Genomic DNA, 12,385 nt, shown 5'->3' with positions numbered 1-12,385 from the left:
GCCAGACCCAGAATTAGCAAACAGTGCACCTAAAATTGTCCTGGAGTTGTTTCCATGAGGCAAACTTCAAGCCAGGAAGAAGGGGCAGGTTTTGCATTGTGGGTTTTGATGGGAGAGCTGATATTTTTCAAGCATGGGGAGTTCCTTTGGTTGGAAGCAAATTCACTGTGGGTTGCCATCAACACAGGAGCAAACAGCAGTGTCATGGAGATGTGGGCATCTTGTTTTGGAGACATAAACAATCTCCCAAGGAGCAGGACAATGGCAGTGGCCCAGCATTGGTTACTTTGCAGAAAATATTCAAGAAAAACTCAAGCTCATTCTGGCCATGGGAACCAGTTCCAAATTCTGGGAAGGGTGACAAGAAAACATTCAGGGTGTTGCTGTACCCGATTCCTGGTAGCTGTTGCTGAGATGAGGGAGGTGCCAGCAGCACAGAGAGCCCTGGGCAGGATGGAGGTGAAAAATTGCAGCACAATTAAAGTTCCTGATGCTCCTCAGCCATTTCCACCTAAGGCTTGTCGTTACCTCCACTGATGCAATGAAGCATCATCCTATTTGTGTACCCTTGAATCCCAAAGTTTTAGGTGAGTAGCAAGTAACTCTTATGCAGTTTATTATTACCAAACTTATTTTTACAGCCTTGCTGTTCATTATTCCCAGTGCCAGCACAGGTTTTCTGCTGGGGCCACTGGTTTATTGTGGTTTCTTTCACTGGGAGAGGCAAGTGAGGTGGCCGTGCCTGTTGTTTGACATCAGCTGCAAAGTTTGTCTCATTTCTGAAGTATTTTCTTGGAAAACAAGTTGAAACCTGGAGCCAAATGCAATGGGGACATCAGCTACTGCCATGCAGCCATTGCACCTGGGCTAAAAAGTGGTGACTGTAAGGTAGCTCTATTTAATAAAGGCTGACTTGAAGTTAAATTAAAATAAATACATTGTCAGCTTTAGTTTTGGTACTGGGGTCAGAATATCTAAGAAGCCCAAACAGTTCTTCATATGTGCCAAGAACTCTTCAGCAACATTGTAAAATAAAACAAGGTGTCTTCTTAAGACTCCAGATGATCTATAACCCCCCCATATTTTAGAGAAATATGCTGTAAAGATTAATTGGCTTCATTGCTTACTGCTCTTACTATTTTTAAGACACTTTGCTCTTTCTCTATTTAAAAAGAAAATGGACCATGACAAAAGATGCCCTTTAGATCCTTGATCATCTAATGAAAGAATCCCAGATAACTCTTCTGCTCTCCTCTCTCTGTCCCACAGATATATCAGTATTCCAAGTTAAAAAAAAAAATAAGTTTACTGCCCTGCTTTGAGGCCACCCTAGGATTTAGCATCTCTTGTTAGGAGTATGGGATTATATCTCAGATAGAGGAGGGAAATGGAGTTTTTCCTCATAAGAATGCTGATCATTGAGGTCTTGAATAGGAGAAAAGAGTTGTGATCATATTTTAGCTGTACCTTGACAGTGAAAGTTAGGAAGGAAGCTAGGAGTTCTCCTAAGAAAACTTCATCCATCTCAAAACTTGAGACTGTTTCAAGGGGGATGGAAATGGGAAATGTGTGAACACCAGAGAGCTGTGATGGTAACAAAAGTGCTGAACTGCCCAGTGGCATCAGGCACAGCAGATATACTCAAAAAGAGCCCCTGTGCACATGAAAATACATTGGAGAACTTTGTGAACATCATCAGGTGCTTGTGAGGTGGGGCAGAGGCTTGTGATGGTGCTGCCTGATCGTGTTCACTGGTGTGACTCCAACTCACTCAGCTCTGGAAATCTGAAGGTCAGCAGCATCAAAATAAAACCTCACTGATGCATAACAGCAGAGGCTGAGCTTGCCTAATCCCCCCTGTGCTCCAAGGCACCCAAACCAATCCTGATGCAGAGGGCTGAAATTAAAGCACCAAAATCTGACTGGTCACGCTCCAGCCAAAGGAAATTTGACCTGAGATGGTTGATGTAATTTTCCATCTCCAGAGAAAGTTGGAAACTGGTCTAGGTTTCTTCACTGGTTTTGTTTAAATCACAGTTAATTTTTTTTTCCAAAATTCTGTTTGTTTGCATTTAATAGAGTGCAATATGAAGTGATGCTGTTGCTAGAAGGTACCACTGTTACTGTGATGATGGACCTTTTCTGAAGGGTAAATTGCCAAACCTAGTGACTCACTTGAGGTACAAGATGAGTAAAAGCCAGAGGTTTTAAATTTTAAGACCAGAGGCTTTAATTCCTTTTTTTTTTTTTTTTTTTTTTTTTGCCTTCCTTGAAAAGGAAATAATTGTTCTTACAAAGCACTCATTTTTTTGAACTGAGTGTAGAAGTTTACAGAGTCCTGCTGGTGACAAGCCTGCTTTGAGAAAAGTCCTGGCACTGTGGGTGCCTGTGCAGGGCTGGAGTTGATTAGGTGTCTGGGAGAACGCCCAGACAGGGCCACACTGGTATTGCAGGCTTGGGTTTTCTTTTCTTTTCTTGCTCATTTCCCAGCTATTCTGACAACTCATGCAAGCACCATTTCACTGGTGGAAATTGGTCAGCAAGATGCTTTCTGCCCCATATATCTACACCAGCCAGGGTGAGTGTAGAGGTGTGCTCAAGGAGAGCCTTCCAAACAGACACCTGCACAGGGGTTAAAACTCCCTGGATTTGCTGATCAAGGCATCTGATGAGCTGTGCAGGAGTGTGGCAGCTCCCCAGACACTTGATGTTTTGAAAACCCACTTCTGTCTGGCTTCCTGACACCAGGTGTCACAGGCTAGTGCTCCTCAGTTTGTGTGGGGAGAGACCAGCAAGAAAGATGTGGGTGAGCAGCTGGAAAGGCTCACTCAGAAACTGTAATTTCATAGCATTTTAAAATGGTTTGGGTTGTATGGGACCATAAAATCATCCAGTGCCTCCCCCTGCTATGGGCAGGGACACCTTCCACTATCCCAAGTTGCTCCAAGCCCTGTCCAACCTGGCCTTGGACACTCCAGGGATCCAGGGGCAGCCACAGCTCCTCTGGGCACCCTGTGCCAGGGCCTCCCACCCTCAGGAAAGAATTTCTTCCTCATTTCCAGTCTAAATCTACCTTCTGTCAGTGTTTGGTGTCTCTAATTGGACTTTTTTGAAGAGTGGTTTGAGTTATGTTTCCAAGGGCCCGATGATAAATTAAATTTTGCTTCTAGTAAATAACCTATCCAAGCAACTCCAGCCAGTGCCATTTTACAGAGTGCTCTGCAGCATTAAGTGAAGCCCTTGCCTGAAAATGATTAATCCTGTAGGGCTTTCAAAATGCTAGCAAATCCTCAGGTTGCTGGATTTAGAGGGGGGAAAAAAGCCAACCCAGAAAAAACCAACCAAACAAACATAAACACATTGGTCACTGCAGTGTGACCTAGTTATTTTTTTCATTTCTGATGAACTCTGTTCATGATTGTTGGATAAACTTCATGTTCATCATACTGAAATCATTTGCAGGCCCCCAAGGAATTAAGAACAGGCGTTAGGTAACGAGCTAAATTAGATGAAAACCAATCCAGATTCACTGTGGGATCACTCGTGTGCATACAATGCAGAGTGTTCAAACACACAGTCTGGTGCTGTTAAGAGATTTGTTTTCCTTGTGTTTATCTCCCTATGCCAAGTGTAGGCTATTAAAGCTTGCATTTCCTGAGCCAATAGCAAGAATCATTTTTATTCTCAGTGACTTTGGATTAAAAGGATGGGCACATGTGCTCTCTTGTACAGAGTGGACACACACTGGGCTCCAGGCACACCTCCTGCAAACTCTTTTTGAGGAGACTTCATTGCTATTCTGTTAATACAGTCAAGGCACACAACTCTCAGGCTCTTAAGCACATTGCTGACCTCAAATGTGTGAATTTCCCCTTCATTGTTCACTGTGTGGTGGTGCACATGACCTGTACCTGGTTGTGCCTTCAGAACTATTTCTGCTTTCATTTTTTTATTAAACTGGTCCATGATGGGTGCAGTCTGTGAAATCTGCTTTGGGTGAGAGGGTTTTTCACAAAGACAAAATCACTGCTTAGCAGATTTTTGGGGTTAAACAGCAGCATTTAATGCAGTTATCTTTTTAGACTCAGGTGTTATCTATAGTATGGCAACAATGATGGCAAAATATGTACAGTATATATATATATAATGATCCATTCTGAGACCCCTCCTCCTTGTATCCAGCACTTAACCTGTGCAACCAGGACAGAAACAAGCTGCTCCTGCCTGTGCAGCACCTGTGTGGTCAAGGACTGCTTTTAAAGGCATCATTGTTGTTGCTTTTACCTCCCCATAGGTTCTCAGCATGGTGATCAATGCAGCTTACAAGCCAGGGAGTGTTTTACGAGAACTGCAGCTTGTGGAAGACCCTCAGTGGAATTTCCAGGAGGAAACACTTAAAGCAAAGTAAGTCTTCAGTGTGTGTTCTTTTATTTGGGAGGTTTCAGAAAAGAAACTGACTTGGGAAAAAAAAATATAAGAAAAGGGTTTTTTTCTATTGTGAGAGTTTTACTTTTCTAATTATCGTTTTGCTTCATTGAATTATTTGACTCATTCGTAGCAACTTCAGAAATGTTCTCCTGAACAGTTCATTTCTTTTGTCTTTCTCCAAGCAGCCATCCAGTTTTTGATGAAGTCAAGTCCTGAGTTTTATGATAAGCTGTTCTTATAAGCTTGGCTATTACTGAATGAACTAAATTCCTGGCTTTCTAGATGGAGGAGTATGGCTGCTTTTAAATTAGAGCCTCTCAGAGTAATGCAGAAAAAACTGGTGAGAGTGAATGGCACCAAAAAAAGTTCAAACAGATTAGCAGGGACACATTTTTTAACAGGAGTGTGATTAGGGCAAAGTAGTAACAGATCAGAGATTCAGATCAAGATTTCTAGAATATATTCTTCAATTCTCTTCTAAACAGCACAAAAGAATACTGAATTCCTCCTTCCAGCATTAAAATCTACCTGTTTATGTCTTCTTTATGTAATGGGCACTATACTTTGGATGTATTTCAACAATTGTTGTCTCTCTGAAAGAAGGGAGTCTTACCTAAGCTCTCTCCAGTGTCCTTCTGAAGAACAATTCTTTCCACTTGAAGATGGATCTCAATAAATATTTCTTTGAAGAAAGCTTTCTTTGTTGACTAATGGTCACCTTGACTTTTTAAGTACTGTAGTTAAATGCAGTGAATCTCACCCTTTGTACTGAACTCTGTGACTCCTTTTCAAAGAAAAGCAATTTTCTCTTGGTTATTTGATATGAATAGCTACCAAACACAGCACTATTGATGGCTGCTGTATTTGCTCTTTGCCCATGCAGATATTACAGAGAGTTCATGTGTTCTCTGGTTGAGGGAGGGAGTTGAGAAACTTTTACTCTGTGTACACTTAAACTGCTTTCCTGTAAGGAGGATTGCAAACTGAAATGAAAATCTGCTAAAAACATCCTATTTTTAATTTGCTGCTTTCACCCATGTGGAGTATCAGGCTTTTATGTTTATTGTGGATGGAAGTCTAAAAGTCAACTTTGTGCATGCAGATTTTCGTTTAAAACGGGTCTTTGTCCATGACCTGGCTTTCATTGATTCCAGGATCTCACATCTTGTGCTACAAATATCAGATAATTCACTCCTGCAGGTACTTAGCAGTTGTGAAATCAAGTTGTGATGCCCTTTATTACTTAACACCCTCTTCTGCAAGGAACTGAGCTTACAGGCACTTTTCCTATTAGTAGTATCCTGAGTAGGATTTTGTTAGGGTTTCCCATTTGAGTGTGGGGATCTGCCTGGTGCAAAAGCAGAAATACCTATTTCTTAAAGCTGCAATCCATATTTCTAATGGGAGACAGCCTGGGAAATGTTTGACTGACCATCCACGGTAGTATTTTAGTCACAGTCCATGTTTGTGTTCCTGTGTGCTGGCTGCCCCAGCAGGCATCCACCTCACTCTCCAGGGAGTCAGGCAGCATCTTTCACGTTTATTAAGCCACAGAGTGGATCATCACAGGCTCAGAGCCAGGACAGCAAGTTTTGAAGGGCTTTCTGAGGATTCTTCTCCAGTGTGGCATTGCCCTCTGGCTCCTGAGGAGACAAAGCTCATGGGGCTGGGCAGTGCCTGGTTCCTAAAGCTCCCTGGCTTCTGTGGCTGATCTTCTCACAGAGCAGTGCTTGGTGCTGGTGCCAGCTTGCCTGTGGGTAGTTTGAGTACTTCTAAGAGTGGATGGCAGAGGGTTGATATGCCCCAAGACTGTCTAGCTACCCTAGGACTTCCTTCTTTTTTCCTTTTTAGTTTGCTTGAGTTGCTCCATTCTGAAGTTTTAATTGCATTTGGTTCTTCAGGAGCAAGAAAGAAAACACAGTCATGAAACCAGATACTTGTGGAACATTCAAACAGCACATGACACCTTCCACCAGGTGTGACAGTGCTCCAGAATCTTGAACACAGACCTCTAATGAGCAACACAGGCCTGCAATGAGCAACTTCCAATCCATGGGCTCTGGATGGTGCCTGTTGCTAAGGGTGACAGCTCCAGAGCCAGCTGTGATAGGACACATGGTGTCACCTTCTTTCTGATGTGGACTGGCACCTCCATGGATCTTGGCAGTGCTGTTTGTCTGCAGTGCCTGCAGCAGGGTGGAGCAAAGGGATTGGTGAGGAGAAAGCTGCTTTTCCCACTGTTCCAAAAGCCAGGTTTTGCACTGCCAGGAATGCATTATCTCAGTCCTGGGGCAGCCTGTGTTTAGTTCACTCTGCTGCCATGAGTGACCACTGTGGAATCAATTACACTCACCTTGCAAAGAAGATAAAACAATTTAGATTGTCCAGAGAGATGTGTTTGCAGGGTGTGATGGCAGCTGCTTCCCATCAGCACTGCTGGCTCTGTGTGAGAAGAGTCAAACCTGATTTATTGGTGATGATGAGTTAGAAATGTCAGCCTTGATCCACCTGGGCTCCCGTGAGGGCTGGTTGAAGCTGTTGGCATTCAACCCTTATAGTTTTGATGCTCTTAAGTGCAGTGCCTACATCTTGATTTGCCTTCCCAATTTTACATAAAATGCTTAAGGGACTTCATGCTTTTCAAGGGGTTTCATTTCTAAGGGCTGATAATGGGGCTGTTTGGATTTACCCATTTTTGCAGGGCTTTGGACACAAACAAAAGCAGTGTGTGCACAGAGTTGTCTCTTGGGTCTTGTATGAAGCCCAGTTGATCAAAATAATAAAGATGAGTATTCCTTGACTCCTTCATTAAATGAAATCCTGAGAGGTGCTCAAATCCAGTAGCTGAACTCCAGGATTATTTACCCCTATGCCAGACATCATTGCTTATTTATGAGGCAGCATTTCAAAGAAATCCTTTTCACTGCAGCTGCTTTAGAAGACTGCCTTCAACTTGTGATAGGTGAGGTGTTTGAAATCTTCTTTGCCTCAGCCTTTGCTGGTGAGGGTTTGCTCTCAGGCTTGCCAGAGCCCTGATCCTGTTTGAGGGAGTGAGGTGTTACCCACAGTAGGTGGAAAAGAATCTAAAAACCCTGGGAGCAAACTGGATGTGCACAAGTGCATGGAAGCAGTTGGGATGCAGCCAGCTCTGCCTGGGAGAAGTGGCCAATGTCACTGCAAGGCCGCTCGCTGGCGTGTTTGGAAGCTGATGAGGATGAGGGAAGAATCCTAATTTTTGGAAAAGACAATTATCACACTCCTCCTTAGGAAGGGCAAGAAGGAGGATCCAAGTAACAAGGCTCTCAGATTAATTTTCCTGGAAAGGTTATTAGCCACATCCTCTTGGAAGCCATTTCTGAGAACATGCAGGACCAGCAGGGGATTGGCAAGAAGCAAAGGGTGAGTTGTGCCTGATGTGATGAGGTAACTGGTTTGGGGTTAAGAAAAAACAGTGGAAATTAATTTGTGTTCATTTTGAGCAAGGCTTTGCAAGCCAGGATCAGTAGAATTATTCACACCTTTTATTTCTCTAATTAGGAGACTTAATGAGACAAGGCCTTACAACCAGAGCATTCCAGTGCCCTTTCTGAATCCAGTGTTCAAGAGTACAAAATGCCACTGGATGATTAAATAGCTTTGAAGGAAGTTAACTCCTTATGTTTGGCAGACTTCAAGGTAGACAGACAAAATAGAAATTTCTTGCAAAGAATAGAAAGGAGTTTTAAGTCCTCCAAAAGGAAATTGAGACTTTTTAGTTGCTCAAATTAGTCTCAAGAATTGTCAGAATACCTTAGAATGGGACTTTTGAAAATGAGGTTCTCAATGTTCTTGCTTTTTGAAGTTTTTCAGCAAAATACTTTCTGTGTCATCACACAGCAGTCCATAACTGGGGCTTCTGGAAGGCACTATGTTCTCATGAGCCTCTAATCTATTTTAGGGAGCTTCAACAGAAGAATTCTATTGCAAAGTGCTGTTCATTTAATACTTTTGCTCATGGATCAGCAAGTGTATTTTTCATGGAAATAGTTCCAGCCTTAAGGTTTTCTCTGAGTTTGGCAGCTGAGGGCAGAGAAGGGGGAAGGGGGAAGAGGAAAGAAAGATTCCTTTGGTTTTAGCTGGAAAATAATTTTTTTTAAAAAGAACAGTGATTTCTAAGAAAACCAAAAATATTATCCTTGACATAGCAATTTTCCAAGTCTCCAGTGCTGCCATGCTGTGCATGTAGATACTTGCTGCTTGCAAGTGGTTGAGAAGATAGCAGCCCTGGTGTAAAAACATAAATAGGAGCATCAGTAGTTGGTAACTTTTTGAGAGATGCTAATGGAAAATGTTTTCTGACAAAGGAGCTCCTAGATGGCTCTCCTAGAAACAGCTCAGATTACATTTGGTGGTGCCTGTGTTAAAAATCTTTAGTGTGTGAGGAATATGGAAAATATTAGGAGAACCTGGTTTATAGTTGAAAGAGGTGCTGCCAAGACCAAAATGATGTAAAAAATATTGCTGTGGCCAGTGCTAGCACCTTGGGTTATTGAGACTGATTGCTGCAGTCATGGAGATCTCCATTTTGCCATCCTCTCTGTTAATTAAAATGTGTGTTGCATTCAAAGCAGACGATGAAATCAGTCAGTTGTTCATTTTCCTAGTTTCATCTTTTCCTTTCAGCAGCCACTGCAGTACAATGGGTCCTTCCTGGGCAGCCAAACACAATAGGAAGCACACAGTTAGAAAAAGTCAGCCATCCTTGAATAATACCCATCAGGCAGCTTTCTTAGCTTATAAGAAAGAAGATCAAGAAGCAATTTGATTAGAGTGCTTTTGCGGGGAAACAAAACCAGATGCAGTCTTTTCATCCTAGTGCTGAAAGTCAGAACAAGGACAAATAAATGTGAGTTAAATTCAGATGCATCCAGACATAAAATGAGGCGTAGGTACAGGTGCTCCCTGTGCTGTGATTCTTCCAGTGGGGAGACCCTCGAGGCTGGTGCTTGTCTGGAAGTGCTGTTTAAGTCCAAGCAGAGTTATTTGGGTCCAGGTGAAAGCAGCACAGTGAAATCTCAGAGAGCAGACTCACTGACCAAACAATCCAGGCTGTCATTAAACTTCATGGCTCCTGGAGAAGTAATAAGTGCAGGAGTCTTTTCAAACACATTGAAAAGAAATATATAAAACTTTTATAAGTAGGTGCATTTAAATGCCTGTGGCATTTAGTGGTTTTGGTATATCAGGTATTGCCAAACCCTGCTCAGCCAGCCTGCCTCTGCAGCTGTTTCATGGGGAAGCTGGGATCATAACAGTGCTCTGTACCTGAAGGGAACATTTTCCCTTTTACATCATCTGGCCAGGTCTTTAAGGGTGTGTGAAAAGGTGGCTCATGAAATCATTAATGCATTCAGGTGAATGAATCCAGGACTGTCCTGGCACCAAAAGGGGTATCAGAGCCTGGCACCTTGCAGGAGTGCTCAGGTGAATGAATCCAGGACTGTCCTGGCACCAAAAGGGGTATCAGAGCCTGGCACCTTGCAGGAGTGCTCATTCAGGTTTTATGCTGAGGTGATAATTTGGATTGCGACCTGAGCATGGTTGGGCTGGGCTGTTCTCAGACCCAAGTTTCATTTGGGTTTCCCCTTTATAACACTTCATGTGCCAGTTTCAAACCCTTTTCCCACACCTCTTTGTTTCAGAAAGAGCTGTCTGAATGTTTTAACTCTCTGGTCACATCTTTATTTCACCACCTCCTCCTCTTCCTCTCCCATATCTATCAGCAGCTGCTAGGAAACTGCAGATCTTAATACACTGACAAATGCTTTGTTTCATTTTCCTGGTGACTGTATCTTTCTCTTTCCTTGCCTCCCATCCAGTAATCTTTCTTCCACTGTTGTTCCCTCTTTTTCTTGGTTATGTGTTGCTTTTCCCTCCTCTAAGCACATTTGTAATGCCAGCACCGGGCTCTGGCACGGTTGTTTCTCGTGTTGCATTCCTCAGGATATGTAAGAGATGTTTTAAAAACCTTATCTCACTGTTTACAACAGCTTGCTGCTGCTGTTTAATAAATTACAGGGATAATTGGTTTTCCAGGGTTCACATCTACAATGTAGTACAGCAGGGATGTAACTGTATCTTTCTCAGCCATTTATCACTCAGAAACACTTCATATGAAACACCGAAATAAATGTTTTAGTGGCATAGCAAATTTAAGACAAACCTTTCATTGCAGGTTTCTGCTCCAAGCATTCCCTGCAGGAATCAGTTTTTAGGACCTGTTGCTGCAGCCCTGTTAAATAACTCCAGAGACTCCTGATGAGTTCCTCGGGTTTTGTAGTGCTCACATCTCAGAGTGGCGAAGTCATCTGGTCCTGGGGTGGCAGAGATTGTTGTTTCACACAGATACTTCTTCACAATGAGTGTGTCCTGATAGCCACAGCTGGCACCATGAGTCTTGGGGATTGCTGGGAGCTGGAACATGATATGGGAGCAGGAAAGATGGCAGTGGAGAAAACCAAAGTGCACTGAGGGCTTGGAGAGTTCAGTCCAAACACAGGGTGGTGACCAGGTGTATAAGCATCTGACCATGAGTCAATAAATGAAGAGACACTGCATCCCTCTCCCAAAACCTTTGCATCAGTTCACAATAAGGGCTTGCTGTCCTGTGCAGTATCCTCACCAAGACTACTGAGATTCATGTCCACACCTTCAATTTATTCCACCCTTTCCTTCCTCGAGTCCATCTGAAATGGAGCCACTAAAAAAAGCAGACACCTGTTCTGCCTGCATTACCAAGAGAGACACTCTCCCAAAAGTCCCTGGGGAGGATCTCTCCCTGGCAGAGGAGGGTCTGGTCTGCAGCACCACAGGATTGTGCTGGATGGGTGACGTGGGGTCCTGTGCTCCTCCCTAGGTACAGGGGGAAGACGTACAGGGCGACGGTGAAGATCGTGCGCACGTCGGACCAGGTGGCAGATTTCTGCAGGAGGGTCTGTGCCAAGCTCGAGTGCTGCCCCAACCTCTTCAGCCCTGTGCTGGTGGCTGAAGTCTGCCCTGAGAACTGCTCCATCCACACCAAAACCAAGTACAGTGAGTATTGGGAGAATGCCTCTTGGTGCTGGCTGGGAACCAGAGAAGTGGGAGGTGGTGTGTGGTGAAGAACAGGAGTTGTGTGATATGATGTTAATACTGATGAGGATTCATCTCATCTAAGGGCAGTTATTTAATCCTGAGGCCACTACAGGTTCCCTTAGAATCGTCTACTAAAAAACTGTCCCTGTCACTCCATCTAATGCATCTGTTTGAACATCATCACTTTTTGGAAGTCTTGAATTTTCTTCATATCTAAAGTTCACACACGGAGCGCGTAAAAGGAACCTGCTGTGGGAAGCTGAGATTTTAACTTGCCACATCTGAGACAGCTTTGTTAGGTGAGATGAATCCTCCTTGTAATGAGTTTCTGGCATACACACCAGCACAGGACAGAACCACAGTGCTGAGGTGCTGGAAGGTTTGAACACTGACTCTCTACTCAGAGTGTTTGATATTTAAACATGATCCTGCCTGTTCAGGAAGGTTGTTGTTAGTGTTCAATCCTTTTTGCTGTCAATATTATTGGTATTATTGGCTCTCAAACAGGTCAGGAAAGTGGAAGTGAGTGTTGTCCTTCTTCCACAAAGGTTGCAAAAAGCAGTGTGATTGATCTAAAGCAATTCTCTCGAGTTTGGTGCCAGTAGAAGGAGGAACACACTCAGGGGGATACTGAGATCCCTGGGGATGGGTTTCTGTAGAAATCTACACCTGAGCTGGAGTCTTGGCTCCCCTGGTAGCAAATGGAGCGCTGGAGGAGCTCCAGCTGAGGTTGTCCCATCTCAAAGTTGGTGGTTTATGTGGCTGGATGAATTTTTCCTCAGAAATCCATTGATTAGCTGAAAGGCTCAGTTCAGTTATGAACTTTGCCATGGGTGCCAAGGGC

The 12,385-nt window shown here is 43.5% G+C and overlaps 1 protein-coding gene across 2 annotated transcripts in view; it reads left to right on the top strand.

Annotated features, from left to right (window-relative positions):
* Positions 1-12,385, top strand: part of SFMBT2 (Scm like with four mbt domains 2) — a 116,341-nt gene that overhangs the window by 90,357 nt on the left and 13,599 nt on the right. For both annotated transcript variants that reach the window (XM_063153687.1, XM_063153688.1), the window contains 2 exons: positions 4,295-4,404; positions 11,324-11,499. In XM_063153687.1, coding sequence (XP_063009757.1) covers positions 4,295-4,404; positions 11,324-11,499 — 286 coding nt within the window. The remainder of the gene's footprint in view (positions 1-4,294; positions 4,405-11,323; positions 11,500-12,385) is intronic.

This window comes from Melospiza melodia, chromosome 4 (genome assembly GCF_035770615.1).
Source record: "Melospiza melodia melodia isolate bMelMel2 chromosome 4, bMelMel2.pri, whole genome shotgun sequence".
Taxonomy (NCBI): domain Eukaryota; kingdom Metazoa; phylum Chordata; class Aves; order Passeriformes; family Passerellidae; genus Melospiza; species Melospiza melodia.
The sequence above is the reverse complement of the archived record's forward strand: the minus strand, read 5'-3'. Positions and strand labels throughout refer to the sequence as shown.